A 23,403-nucleotide genomic window follows, 5' to 3' on the forward strand; every position below is an offset into this window, starting at 1 on the left:
TGATCCGTTAATTTTTTCTGAAGCCTTTAGACTGACTGACTGACAGAGTTTGGTTTTACGCCGCTTTTAGCAATATTCCAGCAACATCACGGCGGGGGACACCAGAAATGGGCTTCACATATTTTACCCATTTGGGGATTCGAACCCGGGTCTTCGGCGTGACGAGCCAACGCTTTAACCACTAAGCTACCCCACCGCCCCCTTAAGCCTTTAGACAGTTTGATAGCTATAGTACTAGGAGAAAAAGACAACCGCCACTGACATGTGGATGCATCGACATTCTATATTACCTCGTCACATCAGCAAAAACCATCATATCATCGCTAGATTTGACAGTTAATGAAGAAATATTGACCGTTTTAGTTCTGCTTGGGGATGAACATCTCCATCCAGACGTTTCCGAGAAAAGGTAATGAATATCAAAACTGACCACTATATACCAAGTACCAACCAAAAAACATTTCATGACATTTCATTTCAAATGACGGGAGACCTATATAATTCAGTTACACACGATTCATATCACACGATATAATCACCCGGGGGTTTTTTCAACCCTCTTCTCTCAGCTAATTACAAATGTGTCAAATGGTACCTTGTATGATCGATGTGGTGTTCACTTTTCACCGACTCATATAATTGTGTCAACATGTTTTGGAAGATTTGCCACCAAGACTCTGAATGATGTTTCGGAATTTTACTTCGATTTTACACCGATTTTAGGGAGACAGGTATTACATTACACCGCTTTGAGCAATATTCTACCAATTCCCAGATAGGGACACAGAACATTTCCATCCCTGAAGATCCGGATTAGAATTGGTCTTCAGCAAACTATGCTTGTCGTAGGAGGCGACTGACGGAATCGGACCGTCAGGCTCGCTGACTTGGTTGCTGTACTGTATATATCAATTGCCAATATCCCAATTTCGTAGATTGATGCTGATGATGCGACTCCCAGCCGACCAGTCCTTGTTGTACCCATTAGTGCCGAGCGTCAGGCAGGGACCAACAAGTACCATATTTTAAGGTCTTTTGGTATGACGCGATCGGGGATCGAACCCGCAGCCTTCCGCTCTCCGGGCGGACGCTCTAACCACTACACCACGGAGGCGGTCCTTGATGCTGATGATGTCAGTGGGTGTACTGTCTAGTGCAGACTCGATTATTTACATACCATTGTCATATCGCTGGAATATTGCCGAGTGCGGCGTTACAAAACATAAAGTTTCAGGTATTTTCAATTTGATGTGCTTCTTCTCATGATTAATTCGACTCTCTAAACCCGCAGACAAACACACGACTAATGATATATTTCAAATACGTTTATTTGACATATATCCTGAGATGTAGAAACAATCATCAATAAACAAACGGTCAGGCTGATTGTATAATATTGTAATACCAGCAGGTAAATCAGAAGCTTTATTAACGAATTTATTTTTAAATACTTCCTTGTGGATTTTATTATAACGGGAGAGAATCAGTCTAAGTCATGACCTCGTCAGTAAGGACAAACGATTAAAATCCTGGGAATTTGTTCAGGATGTTTGTTCGATCCAACAGCGACATGTCCATCTGTTGTACACACGCGGCGATAAAAGAAAATGACGTCATCGAACACCTGGATGACCTCATTTCACAGTACCCCTACTATGCGTTTGGGTTCAAGAGTAAATTGATAAATAGCATATCCTTTATTGCATTTTTTTCTTTTACTGGGAATGTTCCGTTAACATTAATAACATTATTTTTTCCCACGGTCAGCTCAGTACAAGATCATTGACCCCTGTGAAATGAGGTCAGCCAGGTGTTCAATTAGGTCACCAAACTTTGGGACTATACCCGCTCTGTTTTTCAAAGGTCATTGACCCTGTGAAATGAGGTCAGCCAGGTGTTCGATGACGTCATTTTCTTTTATTCCCGCCTGTGTACAACATCCATCACTGTCAATATGTACAGGATGCACGATTCCCTTTCCATACACATTAATTGCTTAAACACAAAGCATGCTTTATCTACAATTGCTTCGGAATGTTTGTTCTGTATGAATAATACACAAAAACTCCTGCTAACCTCCGACAAAATATATTTTCAGCTCCAGATTAAGCAGATTTCATTCTTTTTCTTGCTAGTTTTTTCCCATCGCGGGCTCTGTGATCGAAATATACCTATTCATCATCAGAAGATAAAATGATCGTCTTTCAAACCATGTTGAAACATTGAAACTAGCATATTTGGTTTGGGCCAAATAGAAAATAGGCAATATAATATTGAATGTCTCCAGAAAATACAGGCAAAAGACACGGTGCCAAGAGAACGACTTGTATACGACTACCTCCAAAACCAAGCTTAAAACAAAACAAATGGCACACATTACAGTCGCGTGGAATTGAATTGTGACAAAAAAGAGTTTTGTAACAATGACGTTGTTGAAGTCCCCACTTCAAATAAATACACCTTGTTGTGATAATGACTTCAAGTCACGTGTTTATTAGGTGAGTTCGTCACTTGTTGGTACACAGATCTGTTTTCAAGAACTCAAATCGAACGTCATCTTGCAAGTATAAATAATACTGGCGTTTTTCCTAATCACACAAAACAAAACATCAGGCTGTTCCCTTTGCCAGCACAACACTGTGAGACAGTCACCCACCCGCGCGTCGTCATGGTGGCACACGGATAATTCCTTTATGTTGAGTTCGGACAACGTTTCTCTTAGATAGGGGAAGCGTTTCTGCCTACAGGCGAAGTCAACACACTCAAAACAATATCTCATAAATGCGTCTTTGTATAGAAACTTGTTCATGTCTGTTTCACTCTCCAACACTGTCACTGGCAAACAAAATGGCGGCGGTGACATCGGCACTTCCGGACAAGTCCAACTTCCGGTTAGTGCTTGTTTGGCAGAGACTACGTCAGCCAGGACACCTTTAAAGTTCGCATACCTGTCAACGAACCAATACGGTAATAGTTTCTGTCGTCTGCTCCTGACGTCAACAAGAATATTTTCACTGAAACATCTAACAATAGATTTGCCATTCAGCATGTTAATAAGCATCTGGGTGGTGCGCACATATGGTTGTTTGACTTGGTACAGTCTAGTGAGAACTTTGTACGGGAAGTAAGACAGCTTGTTGATGTCATACAGCTGTGACCAGTCAAATATGTAGTGAGTCGAGAATGACATGAACTTGCTCCCTTCGTTCATTAGTTCCATGGCTTGGCAGAAGTCATTATAAATGGAATGGCCGTTTCCGTCCTCTATCAGTCTGCACAACGTCAGAGGGGTGATTGGACCTGCAGAAATTGGAATGCTTCTTAGTAATAACACATTTGTTTTTGTTAGCGTTTTATCGCTTGTTGTTTTACGACACACACAGAACTATACCTGCTATATGACCGCGACCTGTAAATACTCAAACAAGCAATGTCGACCGATTGCACATCCATCAACGGAAAGACAAATTTTGACATAATAATATATGTGCATTTTATATTACGCTAAACTCCATTCACTAGGCGAATGCTCATAGCGCTAACAATCAAAACACAGCACATTATTACCCCGGATAACCCTAACTGCCTGTGAGGGTCTAGAAGGTTAATATTCACTAGACTTAGCAAAGCGGTACCAATTTTCTGCTGAGTGAACAGAAGCAATTTTGAACAAGTTCACTGACATTCACAAACTCAATTCATTTCGGAACATAACCCCCAATGCAGTTGAATATGTGCTTGGATTTCTGCAGCATAAATATGTTCTTTGAAAATTTATAACATAATTCAAAAGGAAACTGTTTACTTCCGCAATTCAAGCCGTTAGATAGCGAGAAATTGAATGGAAACTAATGCCCTTATGACTGTTACGTCGTGAAAGACCTGGCACGCACCTGAGGAGGCTCGGTGGTGTTTGTAAGGTATGCATGGCGTCACGTCCTCTTCATTGTCCAAGTGTTGAGGATTGAACGTGATCCCGAAGGCAACGTTTTCAGTCATCAGAATCTACAACAGAAATGTTACAGCATCTTAGTCGTCAGAATCTACAACAGAAATGTTACAGCATCTTAGTGATCAGAATCTACAACAGAAATGTTACAGCATCTTAGTCATCAGAATCTACAACAGAAATGTTACAGCATCTTAGTCATCAGAATCTACAACAGAAATGTTACAGCATCTTAGTCATCAGAATCTACAACAGAAATGTTACAGCATCTTAGTCGTCAGAATCTACAACAGAAATGTTACAGCATCTTAGTCATCAGAATCTACAACAGAAATGTTACAGCATCTTAGTCGTCAGAATCTACAACAGAAATGTTACAGCATCTCAGTCGTCAGAATGTGTAGCCGAAATGTTACAGCATCTATATCAGAATCTACAACAGAAATGTGCGGCCGAAATGTTACAGTATCTTAGTCATCAGAATCTACAACAGAAATGTTACAGCATCTTAGTCGTCAGAATCTACAACAGAAATGTTACAGTATCTCAGTCATCAGAATGTGTAGCCGAAATGTTACAGCATCTTAGTCATCAGAATCTACAACAGAAATGTTACAGCATCTCAGTCATCAGAATCTACAACAGAAATGTTACAGCATCTTAGTCATCAGAATCTACAACAGAAATGTTACAGCATCTTAGTCATCAGAATCTACAACAGAAATGTTACAGCATCTTAGTCATCAGAATGTGTAGCCGAAATGTTACAGCATCTTAGTGATCAGAATCTACAACAGAAATGTTACAGCATCTTAGTCATCAGAATCTACAACAGATATGTTACAGCATCTAAGTCATCAGAAATGTACAACAGAAATGTTACAGCATCTTAGTCATCAGAATCTACAGCCAACAGAAATGTTACAGCATCTTAGTCATCAGAAATACAGCATCTAGTCGTAAGAATCACATCAGAAATGTTACAGCATCTTAGTCATCAGAATCTACAACAGAAATGTTACAGTATCTTAGTCATCAGAATGTGTAGCCAATATGTTACAGCATCTTAGTCATCAGAATCTACAACAGAAATGTTACAGCATCTTAGTCATCAGAATCTACAACAGAAATGTTACAGCATCTTAGTCATCAGAATCTACAACAGAAATGTTACAGCATCTTAGTCATCAGAATGTACAACAGAAATGTTACAGCATCTCAGTCATCAGAATGTGTAGCCGAAATGTTACAGTATCTCAGTCATCAGAATGTGCAGCCGAAATGTTACAGCATCTTCGATCATCTCAGAAATGTTAGCCAATATGTGTCCAGCGAAATCTTAGTATCTTAGTAATCAGAATGTGTAGCCGAACTGTTCCAGTATCTCAGTCATCAGAATGTGCAACCGAAATGTTACAGTATCTCAGTCATCAGAATGTGTAGCCAAAATGTTACAGCATCTTAGTCATCAGAATGTGTAGCCGAAATGTTACAGTATCTTCAGTCATCAGAATGTGTAGCCGAAATGTTACAGTATATCAGTCATCAGAATGTGTAGCCGAACTGTTACAGTATCTCAGCCATTGAGGGTCTGCAGCAGAAACGTTACAGTATCTCAGCCATTAAGGGTCTGCAGCAGAAACGTGACAGTATCTCAGCCATTGAGGGTCTGCAGCAGAAACGTGACATTATCTCAGCCACTGAGGGTCTGCAGCAGGAATGTTACAGTATCTCAGCCATTGAGGGTCTGCAGCAGGAATGTTACAGTATCTCAGCCATTGAGGGTCTGCAGCAGGAATGTTACAGTATCTCAGCCATTAAGGGTCTGCAGCAGAAACGTTACAGTATCTCAGCCATTAGAATCTGCAAAAGAAATGTTAATGGTACCTAAGCACAATCACTCTGTTGTTTCAATGGGTCTACATGAAGGGGCGTGTGACCAGATAACCCTCCAGTGATACCATGAACAATGCATTTGTATGGGGATTCGAATTCGACCTCCGACACAAGCCAGTATGTTCTCCATTGCGCTGTGTCAATTTCAACTTCAACTTCAACTCCTGTCACAGTGCCCTGACACAAACTGGACGGGTATTGTTTGATTTACGATTGTCTGTTGTATACGCCAGGCACTGGGAAATATATAACAGCTTTACGGTAGTTTGTAAATGCCAGGGTCGTGTAACGCAAAAACTAGCATCAAGGCGTATATTGCCATTGCCCGGGTTCTGCCACTTTCTTACACACCCATTCAGGCTTACGATAGCAATAAAGCCGTGAAATAAGGCGAGGTTGGGCGAAATCTGTATTGCATTCCCATTTCCGTATTGCACGTCTGCCGGATCTTGAACTTGTCCTTGACCTTCACTTATTTGCAAAAACATTTGAAAGACGGGGTAATCCTGAAAGAGTATATCAGCTGAAATCGATGAAACATTGTAGTTATTAAATGGAAAATTGTTTGGGTTTTTTTTCAAATATTATGTGTTTTCGTTTCTTTCGTTATCAGAACCTGACACTTGATTGATGACGTCAGACGGTGGAATACGATTTCACGTAGGCCTATATATATATGTGACATTTCCATTGCGCGGAGAGATACTCTGGTCACAGTAACCTCAATGAGGAAGTTTCAGTAGTGACGTTTATAGTTTGAGTTTAACAGTCTGTGTCATGAAATGGGCATGTAATCATTATAGAACGTCATACCAGTGCATTTGGACCGCATATATTGAGTGAGTGAGTTATGATTTTATTCAATATTCCAGCAATATCACGGCGGGGGGACACAGAAATGGGCTTCACACATTGCACCCATATGGGGAATCGAACCCGGCTCTTCGGCGTGTCGAGCGAAGGCTTTAACCACTAGGATACCACACAGTCCCCCTATTGGTAACAAACATGGCTGCTGCATTAAGTAGTGATCACAGAATTAGGTTTAGAAGTTGTCTTCAGCAACCACGCTAATCGTAAGAAGCCACTAACTGAATTGGATAGTCAGGCTCGCTGCTTTGGTCGATACATACCATCGTATCTATTAAAGTACTTCGATGCTCATGAAGTCATGAAGTGATTCAGCTATTCAACAAACACAAACCTTTCTTTTTACAGAACAGTACACATCCGTGATTACACGCATTTATTTAAATCATTATCAGCTTCCATTATTACATAGGTGCGTCTCCTATTCTCGCGGGTTTCCTATTCTCGCGGTAAACACGTTTTCTGCCGAAATCGCCGATGCGCGACACTTAGCGGTTGTTTACATCACTAGGAAGTGGCCCAAGTCTGTGCGTGATTAAAATCTTGCAGTGTCACGAATATTGGGGAGTTTATACCAACTTTGACATATCATTACTTTTTCCCGCCCTTTCCGGCAGGATTGCTCTTACATACACTCAATAATGTTAATTCCTGGTAATACCGCGAGAATGGGAGAAGCCTGGTTTCGTCAATGGCGGATGGCATTGTTTATCACCGGGCTCACGAGTGGTAATTCACCTGATGGATCTGGCAGCTGATAGATGTAGATGTTAGAGGAGAAGGCCTTTCATTTAAAAACAACATGCATTAATACGATAAGAATTGTTTGTGTTATTTTTTCAGCCGATATCCGTAAGTACCGCGAGAATAGGAAACGCCTTCCTACCCTCATTTTACTTTTCATGAATGTTAATAGTACTTACATACAATGAGTGCCAAATTTCCTTCAAAAGGTATTAATTGCAGCTCTAATTAAAGCATATTGCTAAACGCATGTTAGAATTCCAAATACGATGTGGGGCGGTGGGGTAGCCTAGTGGTTTAAGCGTTCGTTCGTCATGCCCGGGTTCGGTTCCATGGGTACAACGTGTCAAGCCCATTTCTGTGTCCCCCGCCGTTATACTACTGGAATATTGCTAAAAGCGGCGGAAAACCATACTCACTCACTCACTCAAATACGGTGTCAATGCGGTGTGGAACAGATTGGTGAACCATTCTTGGTGTAAATTGAGCTACACAAACACACAAAAATATGACGAAATTCGAAAATGCGGTCAAGGGGAGGCTACTCTAAGTTAACTCCAATATAACACGTTCTCAGACACCAGTCATGTTCATCACAACAGTAAACAACATCACATATTTACTGTACAAAACGCTATCTCTGTTCGTTAAAGAAAGGCGAGATCAATGTAGAAAAGTGTTACTATTTATTCAAAGCCTTTATCTCATGTCTTATCTACATCGAATTAATCTTACTGTTTTCCCCGACAAGACATCAGTGCGTGTCGTCTCGCACGTAAACAAACGTACCTGACTCCTATCAGGGAGGAAAGCGAGGGAGCAAGGTTTGGTTGGCGGGTAGGTTATCAATGATCGCCACGTATATCTGAATTTTCCATTTCCCTTTTGGACAAAAGCTATTGAATATCATAGCATAATATTGTTCATAAACAGTCTTTTTAAGTCATTCATTTATTTTATTTATATTCATTTATTAAATTTTCATTGTCTGTCGAACAAAGGTCTGTGTCCTGCCTCTTACTTTTGGTGAACACAATAAAATTTTCATGAACACTTTTATGGGATAGTAACAGTACTAGTATTGAAATAATAAAATTGGTTTAGAAAGACTACATAAAATGCTGCACGTTGGACAGCTTAATCAACAGTGAACAAACATCCGAGAAACATGCTTGGCATTAAACCATATAATATATTTGAATTTCTTAAACATAATCCGATCAAGTCAAATTACATCATTGTAAACATTGGGCGAAATCCGAGGCTCTTGTTTGGTGATTCCTCTCAATGGTCACATATATAATACGATCTGATTATATGTCACACAGTCATAATACATGTATATTGAATACATTTGTAATACAACTTAATGACATCAAAATTCAACGGGTGTTACATTCATAAAATTGGCATTCTTACCTGCTCTGTATATGTCCAGTAATTCAACTGATCAATGTGCTGCGCTGTGAAGAGATTAACAACAGTCGCACCAGCGCGTGATGACCGTTTTCATCACACAAATCTCCGCCTTCTTATCTGGACCATATTGAAATTCCGGGTTGAAGTTCAAGGCCGGTTGTACGATGTGCCGACTATCATGTACACTTGACCACCTCGGGTGTTTTCGTTCATTTCCGTCAATAACGGAAACCTTACGTAACAAATCGATGTTTGAGTCTTAATTGTTTTTCAGTCTTCGTTTCGAATATTTGTAGGACTGTGAATGTATACAGTCCCGAAATGCGTTAACGGAAATTTTTTAGGAGTGTGTCTTGATAAATGTTAGTTTTCTTTGGTGATTTTTCAAATAGCGAGGCACTAATAGTTCCAAATGCCGACATGGCGTAGCCTTTGTTTGCTGTGTGCGTGTGTACGTATGTATGCTATGATGACTCTGTTGTTTTACCGTCCTTAATGTCAGTGGAATCTTCCTGCAAGATCAAGACAAATCTTGTCAGAGTTATTGTATTGCAGAGGTGCCAAAGTATTGTATGACCGCTTCTCTAGGTAACGTCATCAAAGGGACTGAACTCTGTCGACACTGGGCACACGTTTACCAGTTGGTGTCAGCTGCGTTGTTGAAACGGAATACAATGCTGTTGTTTCAGGACAAAACACTACAAGACTTTATATTTACACCTATGCGTACACCATTTTTCGAATATATGTTTTGAAGTGTATTCAACACAAATGATATTGTTACCTTTGAGTAAAGATAGTAATGAAAAAAAACAATACTTTCAAAAAAACGTACTTGGCTAATGGAAGATTATCGATTTATTCGGGGAACAATCTAAATGTCAACTTGCTTCGTGAATTTCATGGAACGTTGGTAAAAAGATTTTCAGAACATTTTCAATCAAAACTTCCTGTCATACTACAATTATGTAGATATTAACCTTTGGCGAACAACAGTTCCGAAGATAATACATGTATATTCAAACAACGCTTCTTGAGATAAAAATTTTAAACACTGCTTCTGGGGAGATTTTTTAATGAACACATCTTCAGTTAAGTATCTTTCGACAACGCTTCTTTTTCAAAGCAGCAGTTACTGTAGATACTGTTTTCAAACAACATTTCTGGTGATGACCTTTACAAACAACACTTCAGAAACAACCCTTCCATTGATAACATATTCAAACCCTATTTCCATAGATAACAATTAACGTTTGTTGTTACATGGCGGTGGTCTGTAAGTAATCGAGTCTGTACTAGACAATCCAGTGAGCAACAGCATGAGCATCGATCTACGCAAACTGAATCCCATGTGACAACAAAGTCAGCAAGTCTAACCACCCGATCCCATCAGTCGCCTCTTACGACAAGCACAGGTTGCTGAAGACCAATTCTAACCCGGGATCCCACAGATTTAACAGTTAAAGTTAAGATTCAAACTTTGCAGGACTCTTATTCGTCTTGCCCGAGGAGACCGCCTCCGTGGTGTAGTGGTTAGAGCGTCTGCCTGGAGAGCGGAAGGTCGCGGGTTCGATCCCCGACCGCGTCATACCAAAACACCTTAAAATATGGTACTTGTTGGTCCCTGACTGGCACTCGGCATTAATGGGTACAACAAGGACTGGTCGGCTCGGAGTCAGTATAATGTGTCTGAGTGGGGTATTCATGCTTCACTGCGGCATGGTATCTCAGTGGGCTAGCACTATAAAACCAGCTTAAGTCTGGGCTTGTACAAGCAGCCGCACATACACATACACACGCATGCACGTCGTCATATGAGCGAGATATTCTCAAGCACGACGTTAAACCCAATTTCACCTCACCTCACCTTGCCCGAGGAAAGTGAACTCATAAATAACTGCCAATAGATGCGAAGAGGTATTTACATTAAAGGTATTTACAATATATATACCATTGTAGAGGAGGATAAGACATCTGTGCGTCCTGACTCCATCTTGTTTTTTGGTGTTGACTGTAGTTAACCAGGATGATTATTTAATAGTATTTCAACAACGGAAAGGCTTGCCGGAATGACACGAGTAGTTACGAATGATTTCGTCAAGGGTGGAAACTTCTATGGCCAGTTAATAGGGCTGCGCAATATAACCGGTTTACCGGTATATACCGGTTCAGACATGAAAACGATACGTATTGCGATACGTAGATCGAAAACCGGTATTTTGACATGCAGTCGGAAAACTTGGTAACACTCGAAAATCTTCGGATATTTCCGTCTTTTACACCGGAAGCCATGCGTGTGTTGTAAAATGGTGACCCCCAACAACGAACAATTTATTGTGGTGCCAAATACTAGGGCAAAGGCATCGGTAAGGCAGCATTTTGGGTTGAAAAAGTTCACGGTAGATGGAACTATTGGTAAGAGTAACGCGGTATGTAAAATATGCAATGGTAAAGTAGTTTTTTATTAAAACTTAATCAGGCATAGTGATTTTGTTGTGTTTTTGCTTTATAAATCAAGCATTAACGTCCTGCAATATATTGCAATACATATCGCAATACATGCTTTCGCATCGCAATATATCGCTATATGAAAATTCTTTGCAATACCCACCCCTACCAGTTAACGTCCTTGCAACGGTAATATGCTCTTCGTCATACATGCCGTAGACGTTTATATAATGTGTCCATTTATATAGCGCCAAACTCCACACTAGGTATGCTCATAGCGCTAACAATCAAGGCCATTATTACCCCGGATAACCCAAGCTGCCTGTTAGGCGCTAGAAGGTTATAGTCGTATGACTTTTTTTCCACCGGGTACCCATTTTCCTGCTGGGTGAACAGAGACAATTTTGAACAAACTCACTTGCCTAAGGTGAGACCACATGTGTCACATGTGCTTTGTTGTGGGGCAGGACTCAAGTCCTAGAAACTCTCAGGAGTCAAGCTGCCAAACACGGTCACCCATCCAAGGACTCTCCGAGCTCGACGCTGCTTAACTTCACCGATTTGTGACCTGAGCTTTAAGCACAGGACCACGCGCACACCATCACTATATACGAGCGTGTGTATGATGCTGTAAATCAAACATGACATTTTGAGGTCGAGGATTCTCCAAAAGGACACAACTGTCCTTAGAAAAATGATCCACCCGAGTGATAAATGAAATATTGAGTTTTGATGTTTTGGAGAGCGTTTTTTCATCGTGAGTAATTTTCAACGTATTTCTATGGTTCGAACCAGCATCGGATCACAGGATCCTGCACGTCTATGGACTGTATGTCACTTAGACAACAGGGCCTAGATTTTCGAAGCTCTCTTAGCGCTGAGATAGTCGTAACTTAATGTTAATGAATGGCACTTACGACTATTCTAGCAGTAAGAGAGCTTCGAAAATATAAGGACGTTATTTAATTTTATATACGCACGTTTATATACCATTTTTATACTCACCAGCCCGAGTTTGCTGCTGTCAGACCAAGGATCACCATCGACCCTGAGTGCTCCCCCGCTGACAATTGCGTGAATTTTTTCAGCTTACAGTGCACATATCAGGAATTGTATATGTAAACGTACCGTAGTTTTTCCAATAGACGCCTGAAGATTAACCGGGTACAAAACCACACAACAAGCGCAAGGTATCTAATAGGCACCGAGTATGTTGGGTTTATGTTCTTCTCCCTGGTATAAATACAAGTTTGAAAACTTCAATTCCGGTCTTCAGCACCACGTGCGAAGAGTCGAGGGACACGACATTGCTGGGCGTTCGTATATAAATGAAGTTCATATATATGGACAAGTACGGTTTACTGTTTCAATCCCGAGATCAGTTTATGTGTGTCTAACTTCAGCAGCACCGTGGTGGCAATGTAAGCATCGGTTTCTACTTACCATTGCGTCATCACTGATCTTCATTTAACTCTTTATAGATCTTTAAAGTAACTATGGTATATTCTTGGTAGTCATTTTTTCTACACGCATACGGCATATTTCTGGATTTGTGATTGGATCTATTCAAAAACTACTGATGAAAATATTGTGTTGTGAAAGCTCGTTAATAACGCTCCTTTTAATAGAAACAGAACATGCTGACCCTATTCTGTTGGTACGTATGCACCTGACAGAAGTGACGTATCAGCTACTTTTCCCAATCCATTACAATTAGAAAAAGAATGACGGAGGAATTTAAAGGTACAGTGATGTGAAATGATTATTTCAAAATTATTGTACATAAATATCGAATACATGCCCCTGCGTGAGTGCGTGCGTTTTACAGCGCTTACCAAATGAGATATCATGCCACAGTTTAATGTGGATACTCCTACAACACAGTATTCTGTCTCCGAGTCGATCAATCCTTGTTTTATGCGCTTAGTGAGGGGTAGGATAGCCTAGTGGTTAAAGCGTTTTCCCGTCACGCCGAAAACCTGGGTTCGATTCTCCACATGGGTGCAGTCTGTGATGCCCATTTCTGGTGTCCCCCGTCTTGATATTGCTGGAATAATACTTAAAGTGGCTTAACAGCACTCACTCACTCATTCACTCACTAACTGGGCAGGTGAGCAATGTATGTGGGTGTTACGAACAGGGATCGAACTGCCGACTTTTCGCTCTGCGAGCAAACTCTGTATCCAAGACTACGAAGGCGGCCTGAAGGTAGTGGCGGTAGGTTAATGCCTACTTTCAACCTGTTTTCGTTGATTGAAATTGGTCGTGGACCAAATAGTACTGTATCTTCAGAAGCTTTTGCTCACATCTATAACAGGTCGTGATAAAACTGATATACTGAAGCGAAAGTATTCCTGATTTCCTTTTAATAGAAACAGAACATACTGACCCTTTTCTGTTGGTACGTATGCACCTGACAGAAGTGACGTATCAGCTACTTTTCCCAATCCATTTACAATTAGAAAAACAATGACGGAGGAATTTAAAGGTACAGTGATGTGAAATGATTATTTCAAAATTATTGTACATAAATATCGAATACATGCCCCTGCGTGAGTGCGTGCGTTTTACAGCGCTTACCAAATGAGATATCATGCCACAGTTTAATGTGGATGCTCCTACAACACAGTATTTTGTCTCCGAGTCGATCAATCCTTGTTTTATGCGCTTAGTGAGGGGTAGGATAGCCTAGTGGTTAAAGCGTTTTCCCGTCACGCCGAAAACCTTTGTTCGATTCTCCACATGGGTGCAGTCTGTGATGCCCATTTCTGGTATCCCCCGTCTTGATATTGCTGGAATATTACTTAAAGTGGCTTAAGAGCACTCACTCACTCACTCACTCACTCACTGGGCAGGTGAGCAATGTATTTGGGTGTCATAGTCCTCGCCATATGAAACAGAATTAAGAAATTATTAATGAGTGAGTTTAGTTTTACGCCGCTTTTAGCAGTGTTCCAGCAATATCAGTGGACACCAGTAAATGGGCTTCACATGTTGTACCCATGTGGGGAATCGAACCCGGGTCTTCGGCGAACGCTTTAACCACTAGGCTTCCCCACCGCGCCATTTATCAATGAAGACAGCTGCATGTGTGCTTATAATTATAAAGTGACAACAAGCCATTCCGGCGATAAGTAATACACTATGAACAAAAAAATCAAAATGGTTTTTTTCCTCCAAGAAATATCCACTTTTTTGCTAACAATAAACATCATCCCTGGGTTTTGATCACATGGTTACAAACTGAGTAGAGGTCAGCTGACAAGCTGCTTTATTGCTTCCATGAGTGAGTTTAGTTTTACGCCGCTTTCAGAAATATTCAAGCAACATCACGGAGGACACCGGAAATAGGCTCCACACATTGTGCCCATGTGAAAATCGTTAAGAGTGAACGCCTTAACCACTAGGCTACCCCACCGTCCCTATATAGCTTCCAAGCTGCGAACTATAGATCCTGGTTGAAGTTCTGTAACCCCTGATCGAATCCATCTGTATGTTATATGTCTTCGACAAATCTTTCTGCTGACCCAGCATCCCTTCTAACAAATATTCAGAATCAGCTCCAAGGTCATGTCTCTTGGCAACCGTTCGCCCAAACGCAGCAAGCTTGCTTCTTTCAACCGCCACACCCTTACTCTAATCGGTTTGTGTTCGCTGATCAATGTAAGTGTCCGTTAACGTGTTCTACGCTGTAATTGAACGCTGTTCTAGCAGCACGCCCATGTATGGCTCAGTAATAGCATTGATTGACACCAGTTGCAACCTGACTTACCGACGGTGATGACATGGTGTAGAACTTCACATATACCATTAGGGCAATCCAAGCAATACCTAGGAAACATGTTATCAACGACCCAATCACCATACGACACTTTGATATCATGATCCTTTTAAAACTGAACAGTGGAAAAAATATGCCTTTCAGTTGATTTTAGCATGATTCATTTCTAATTAAACATGTTAGTGATGTTCTATAATTAAATTAAATGTGCAAAGTCAGCAAAAGATACATCTACATTTGTAAAGTATGAATTTATTTAAAACTTGAAGTTGACAAAATGAATTCGCAAAATACACAACAGCTCTTGAGTATCTCAGACATCTCATCTTTGAAAATTGATGTATATGTGTTTGCTTTTTTCATAACAATTTATGTTTCAAATATGGTTGGGGCCATGCATAGTTCCAAATTTGTTTCTCGACTGAGTGATGAATGACTGATGCTGAAAAAGACAAAATCAAATCTAGCAACATTTTTTCAATTTTCAATTAACTTAAAGTAATTTGGTATAATTTCTTTTGTTCTTCTATATATACTATCCCAAAAAAGAAACGCATAGGCGTTTTGTATTGTGTTACCTATTGTGTTCAAACAATCGTCAAAATATGTAACAAAAGTGTTGATAACATGATTTTACGAAAATTATGCACAAGTAAAACATCGACTTCAACTGAAAATGTTGATTTGATGAGATTTCTTACAAGGATTAAATAGGCATCGCCACAACGCAACAGAAATCACATTCCTGTTGAAATTGTGCAGCAAAGAGCATGCACTGCCTGGCTATAAAAGTCCAGATTACTTTCGAAATGGGCATTCGTTTTGAAGGAGTTTCAAGGTCAAATCACTACGCCACGTCTTGACGCTGCGACACGGAACATCGCCATTGAAAGAATGCACGCTGGAGATTACCAATCTTCTGTTGCCAGGCGTCTGAATGTTGGTCTGAGCACGATATCACGGCTTGCTGTTCGTTACAACCAAACAGGTATAACAAACAGGTATAACAAATGACCGTCCCCGTACAGGCAGACCTCGAGTCACCACTACAGGCAGACCTCGAGTCACCACTACAGCCCAAAGTCTGTACATCCGGGTACTCCATTTGCGTGATCGTACTGCCACGGGTGAGAGCACAGCAGCCAGGGTGCTTCGGAACTTCGGAGGATATCCCGTCAAACTGTACGGACAGGTTGAGAAAGATTGGACAGAGAGCCAGGAGACACGACGTCGGGACCGTGCTACATCGTCACCATCGCGCTCAACGTCTCCGTTATCTAAAATCATCCACTTGATTGTATAAACATTTCCTTTTTCTAAACTGGTGTAAATATTCATGTACTAAAGTCTATTTGTGGATGAGTTATATATGTTTGAAAATACAACATTTTCGAAACAGATATCTCGGTTGTGCGTTTCTTTTTTTTTTGGAATAGTATAGATTAGAAACCTTATGTAATCAAACATCCAAAATGCAAGTTTCATAAAAACCACCTTCATACACATTGGTATCAATGATCCAATAATCTCAACGCATGATATCAAGTCAAATATATACTGACATACAAAAGAAGGTACACACGCGGTGCTACAGGGTTATAGTTTGGGTTTGTTTTTAAAAAAAACCAGCGTAAATATTTTCAAAAGTGATTTGATAGTGATCAAAACACCAGGTGTGTTCTTTCTTTGTACATCAGTTTACATCATACAGTAAAAATTAATATCAGCGAACAAATGGACAGAAAGTATGGTATCCCCTCAAGATATCAACGATCCAGTAAACACTGAGTATGATATCCCATCGAATATACATCAAACAGTGACATATCAACGACCCATTAAAAATTAAGTATGATATCCCACCAGATAAAAGATTACAAACAGTAAGAGATTAATATTTACTATATTTTATCCAGTAGAGTTAGTTTTGTATATACATGAATTTAGAAACACAAATATATCTAGCATGTTTCACTCGTATGAATAATATATATTATGTTGGAAAAACTAAGGTTCCTATAATCGGGTAGATTGCGGTTTGCGAATCCACATGCAGCAGAACCTTGTACAACAAAGGGATACAACTCTGAACGGCGCGTTGGGGTCATGCGCGCTTAACGTCTTCGTTAAACACTCCTACTTAAAAGGTTGTGTTCAAAATCTGACATTTTCACCCTCACATAATTCTGTTCAATCGTTACACAACGTGATTGTGTAAACAGTGCATGCAACAACTCTATAGTATATATAAATAAATGAAACAAATGTTCAAAATATAGCTAAAGTAAAATCTTATATTTTCATTTATATTATATATGATATTGTTAAACGACACAGGACTAGTCGTTTTATCACGAGAGCAACGTCACTATCGAAAAACCATTTCCTCAGTTCCTTTTAGCCGTCAAACATGGGTGTACATTTTCTTCCCGCAGTTTAGCATGTCCCGTTGAACCCGTACGCGGAAATTCACGTTACATACAATGTGACTACCCTTCGATTGTCTCAGGGCGTGGTCAGACGCCAACAGCAGCTAACTCCCAACGTCTGTGCAGTAGATCGCGTGCAAGACAGACAGCATCGATCAAATGATGAATATTGCAAACATGTTACATGTCCCCTCCCTGTGCTCTGTCTGCATCAGCTCAAAATACATATTATCATACACGTCGTTTGCGAGTCCGTGTTAACACTGATCAATCTCAATACATGACTTTAGACATCATCTCCATGGCCATACGCTGAACTCCTCGTCTCAGGTTTGACTTTTCAGCTGGTAAGTAAAACCAACGTACACAATAATTTTGTTATATTTGTCTATTTGCACATTTGATTGTTCTTCATATAGACATCTTAAGATAAATGGGGCGGCGGGGTAGCCCAGTGGTTAAAGCGTTGGCTCGTCACGCCGAAGATCCCGGGTTCGAATCTCCACAGGGGTACAATGTGTGAAGCCCATTTCTGGTGTCCTCCGCCGTGATGTTGCTGGAATATTGCTAAAAGCGGCGTAGAACCAAACTCAGTCAGTCTTAAGAAAAATGGGGCGGCAGGTAGCCTTGTAGTTAAAGCGTTCGCTCGTCACGCCCGGGTTCGATTCACCCCATGGAATATTGCTAAAAGCGGCGTAAAACCAAACTCAGTTCAATTTCTGGTGTCACCCGCCGTGATATTGCTGGAGTATTGCGTAAAAGCGGCGTAAAACACAACTTCCTTTATTAAGACTATCGACAGGGTTAAACTAAATGTTTAATCTATAGTGAGAATTAACAGCGTATCCGCCTTTAGAAGACTTAGTGCTACTTGTGACCCGATAGACTTCAGTACAAGACCTAACTCGCCTGATCAATGATCTTGCATTTCTACTGAAACCTCGCATTGAAAGAATTAAAGAAGGTGAAATCCATAAGTCTGCCCTGCCTTCACTGTTACGTAACATTAACAGAACGCATGGGATAGTGCTATAAGCCTCCGTGTGTTATCCAAGACCGTAACACGTGGTACGTTGATCTGTTTCCCAGCTGTTACTTGAAGTACGTTCACATGTGCAAGTCTGGCAAGGACGATGCAAAACTGAGTACGGATATGTTGATTTCATTAGAAGCAGTATACGTGTGCTTTTTAATGAGATTTGTTAACGCCGCCAGTGGTGTGCTCGTGTGATAGTATTTCATCATCTGTAATGGCCGACCGTTATATAATTTAAGACTTTACCACATGGTGTTTAACAATATCGCAGATGGAACGTTTCTGCATTTATTGGAATCGCTATGGTAACGATGGATTTTTTAAAATTCAACCGAAATTCTTAGTTTACTGAAACACGAATCCCCGCCCAGCGATACCCAGCAATATCAGCGAGTGAGTGAGGTTTTACGCCGTCCAGCTATATAACAACAGAATCACGGCGGAGGAAACTATGGATGGGCGTCCCACTTTGTATCAATATACACAAGCGAACCCAAGTCTTTGGCGAGACGAGCGAACACTTTAACCACCAGGCTATCTAACCGTGCTCCAGCCACACCCGAAGGAGAACCTTTAAGATCGATATCGCGGAGGGATACATGATTAGGGAACGACCGTTTTCTCATGGGATGATGGGGAAAGGGAGTAAGTTCGTTGGTTGGTTGGTTGGCTGGTTGGTTGGTTGGTTGGTTGGTTGGTTGGTTGGTTGGTTGTCTGACCACCTGATCCCATTTGTCGCCTCTTACGACAAGCATTGGTTACTGAAGACCAGTTAACCCGGATCTTCACGGGTCAAAAAAGAGGGATCTTGGTTGTGTTTTTGTGACGGGACATGCTTTCAGCCCGCGCAGCAAGAGGTACAGTTTCTTTCTCTGGACGTCGGATATTGGAATTTCTTCTTCTTTTAACTCAAAACATTTTGCCGGATCATCCATCATGTCCGATTTCTTAAGGGTAAGAAAATGCCGACATTTTTGTGTGGTCAGATATTTTACTCCCAAAGTTGATGACCATGTAAGTGGTGAGACGGTCGGTGTTAGTTCATGAGTCTGTCAGGTGCCCCCCTTTCCCCAAATCTTTATGCCACTGAATCCGGGGAAGATGCGTTAGGTGTTGGATGTCCGACAGTGATACTGGAGTATATATGAGAGTGTACGATAGAGTAAGTTAGTGAGTGAGTAAGGTTTTACGCCGCTTTTAGCAATATTTCAGCAATATCACGGCGGGGGACCCTAGAAATGGGCTTCACACATTATACCCATGTGGGGAATCGAACCCAGGTCTTCGGCGTAGAGTAAGTGGCTTACAGAGCGTGTATATATGCGAGATTAACATATGGGGGAATGGGTGTGTTAGTGTGTTGTGTGGAGAGTATATCACACACGGATGATGCAAGAATGGGTTTCTGTGTGTTAGGTGTAAGAGCGTATGCGCATGTCAGAAAGTAGGCCTTTAACCACGAGGCTACCCCGCTGCCCGTGTAGATAAGGAATAGGTTTAGTGAGTGAGTTTAGTTTTACGCCGCTTTTAGCAATATTGACACCAGAAATGGGCTTCACACATTATACCCATGCGGGGAATCGAACCCTGTCATCAGTGTGACGAGCGAACGCTTTAACCACAAGGCTACCCCACCGTAAATAAGGAAGAGTGGGGATATGACTTAGTGAACCGAAGTAGGTCAGCGTTTGAATATCGTCGAGACGGTGTGTGGCGGAGATAATTAGTTCGAGGAAAGAGAGTCAATGAGAAATCAATAGGAATTAATACCGGAAAAACATATATGTTTGTGTTTAATCGTTGTCCCGTTGATATTCCATGTATTGAGTGAGTGAGTGACTATGGTGGCTTTTAGCAATATTCCAGCAATATCACGGTGGGGGGGAACACCAGAGATGGACTTAACACATTGTAACCATGTGTGGAATCGAACCCGGTGACGAGCGAACGCTTTGACCACCAGACTATCCCCTTCGCCCTTTCATGTGGTTTCATGAAGCTCAAAACCATTCACGTTTCTAATAACTGACTTTGCCTTAGTTTTTTTAATCGTTATTCCGGCTTTTCTGCTGAACGTCTTTCCATACTTTCCACGTGCTAAAATATATATAAACAAAGGATATACATACGTCACTGTTGCAGTGTAGATTAAATGTAAAAGCACAAAAACGTTCGGTTTTGACAAAAGTGATTGAAAGATTAGATCAAAGGTAAACATTAGGTCATGGAATATTTACTATGACTATATTGACTTTTTGACATATCAGTCGACCACGCCGGAGAGACAGCAGTTGACGACGTCGTTGTCAGGTGGGTTGGTGTGTTGGTTGTTTAACGCCGCACTCAGCAATATTCCAGCTATATGGCAGCGTCTGTAAATAATTGAGTCTGGACCAGATAGTCCAGTGATTAACACCGATCATCGATCTACGCAACTGGGATACGATGACATGTGTCAACCAAGTCAGCGAATCTGACTACCCGATCCCGTTAGTCGTCTCTTACGACAAGCATAGGTTGCTGAATTGATCATCATCATCATTATCATCATCGTCGTTGTCATCGTTATCGTGACTAATTATTCTGTGGACTTGGTTGACACATGTAATCGTATCCCAATTGCGTAGATCGATGCTCATGCTGTTGATCACTGGATTGTCTGGTCCAGACTCGATTATTTACAGACCGTCGCCATATAGCTGGAATACTGCTGAGTGCGGCGTTCAAAACCAACAAACTAACCAATCATAATCGTCATTGTCGTCATCACAATGATGATGATGACGTTTTTCGTTCAGCCATGGCCTGGATATCTATAAGCATAGCCCACAGACTGGTCTACTTGTAGACAGACGGATTAGCTCCTGTTGTGACATGTCGTGACTGGGATCGATTTGACCAACTGACGACTAATGTGCATACCCAAGTTGTGAACATAAATCAACCGAAATCTGAACATATGAACAGCGTCCGAGTGGAGGTGAAATCCTCACCGCGCCCTTCTAGGGATAAAACTGGTTTTAGCACTCCCCGCTTCCTCCCGCTGCGCTCTTTATTACGGGGCATTTGTATAAAACGGTATAAATTATTCACAAGAAATAATGTCACAGCTCACACACTTAATACCATCCTGGTTATCATCGTACAGTTATATATCTAATAATCAATGTAAACATTCAGCGTTGCCGCGGTAACAGAATGGTATTTCCACAAATCATTACTCCCGGGTAACAAGGCGAAATTGATGTGCAGTTTATTCATCATTGCGATTGTTTAAGTTGTGTGGATGACACAGATGTATGACTGGGCAAGGTAGCGGCATAATCTGTTTTCGATCTGTAGGGTGTGCCTGTGTGTAGACTGGCCCAAGTTCGTCCGAGCGTCAAACTGTGCGCGAACTAGGTGAGACCGTATATGTATATATGCACTAGACAGTGGTATACCTGGTCTATGTACAGCCCATTCTCTGCAAGCATCTGACACCGGAATGAGACCAATAGCTAGGAAGAATGTACCGACAACTGATGAACATTCCTGGTGATACGTTCCTTTGTATGTTCCTTCGAGACAGGTAAGTTTAACATTCATCTTCACTTAGATTATTTCATTGTAAATGCTTAAAACAAAATGAAACATACCAGCCGTGGTATTAAAATATCGCGAACGTCCGTATATAGCTTTTGGTGAGTAGAGGGAAGCCTTGTGTTTAAAGCGTTCGTTCGTCACATCCAAGAGCCGGGTTCGAGTTCGCCCATGGGTACGATGTTAGCGCTAAGTTCAGGTGCCCCCGCCGTAATATTCACGGATCCAAAAGCTGGACTTTTTGTTGGACTGGGCTTTTTTTATATTGTTTGACTATTGCTTCGACGATGATGACGACGACGAATAAGGCGGAGGGGGGATGATGAACGCTGCTTTTTAGGTCACGGGTGCTGGTTTCAGATACAGACCCACATAAATGCATGTACGTTTTTCGTTAAGTTACGGGCTGGATCTAAAGCCGGACTTTACAGGTTTTTTATATTGTTTGACTATAGCTTCGACGACGATGATGACGACGACGAATAGGGGGGGGGATGATGATCGCTGTTTTTTAGGTCACGGATGCTGGTTTCAGATACAGACCCACATAAATGCATGTATTCTAATCGTTCAGTCGCGGTCTGAATCTAATGCCGGACTTTACAGGTTTTTTATTGTTTGAGTATTGCTTCAAATGGCGTAAAATTATACTCACTCGCTTTTGGTATGTGATTGTGAGTTTTTCAGCCACATCGTGACTAGAGGTACAGCAACAGTATTTTAAAAACCGGAAATATATGACATTGATCTCATCTCTACCAACGCCCAATATATCATCAATACCCACTGAGTAATCAGTACAATAGCAGTGTGAGCTCCTCCAGATGGTCTCAATTAGGTGTGATGAAGACAAATGCGGTGTTCAATGTCACTCGTTAAGATATTTTGCCGGTGCGAGCCCTCTAATTGGTCAGTCGCACTCACCGCCACGGCGTTCCCTCCCTCCCCCGCCCCCACCCACGACAACTATGCAGCGACACGAGTATACAGTTCAAATAATAATGTCCACATTGCTTGTTAAATGTATGAGAAATCGATGGTCCTTTTGGGGTTATTTACTTCTCCATGTAACCAAGAGTATTGGATTTGACATGCGACAGGTGACGTCATCAAAACGCGGGCGTGTCTTCGTATCGCACCACACCTAATATACACCTGCCTTCATAGCGCTGACGACATCGTTACACCGTGACGTCACCGCTCTTCGCCATTAACCAACCAGAGAGCTCGCACCACCAAAATACACTTA

The 23,403-nt window shown here is 41.2% G+C and overlaps 1 protein-coding gene across 1 annotated transcript; it reads right to left on the reverse strand.

The window, feature by feature from the left end:
* Positions 1-1,312: 1,312 nt before the first annotated feature.
* LOC124272478 lies at positions 1,313-8,981 on the reverse strand. The gene is made up of 3 exons (XM_046707658.1): positions 8,879-8,981; positions 3,894-4,005; positions 1,313-3,300 (listed from the first exon to the last, which is right to left on the reverse strand). Exons 2-3 carry the CDS (start codon positions 3,997-3,999, stop codon positions 2,534-2,536), a joined length of 873 nt encoding a protein of 290 aa, XP_046563614.1. The 5' UTR covers positions 4,000-4,005; positions 8,879-8,981; the 3' UTR covers positions 1,313-2,533.
* Between the last annotated feature and the right edge of the window lie 14,422 nt (positions 8,982-23,403).

Source organism: Haliotis rubra, unplaced genomic scaffold, assembly GCF_003918875.1.
Source record: "Haliotis rubra isolate DU_JTF1 unplaced genomic scaffold, ASM391887v1 Scf17, whole genome shotgun sequence".
NCBI classification, from domain to species: domain Eukaryota; kingdom Metazoa; phylum Mollusca; class Gastropoda; order Lepetellida; family Haliotidae; genus Haliotis; species Haliotis rubra.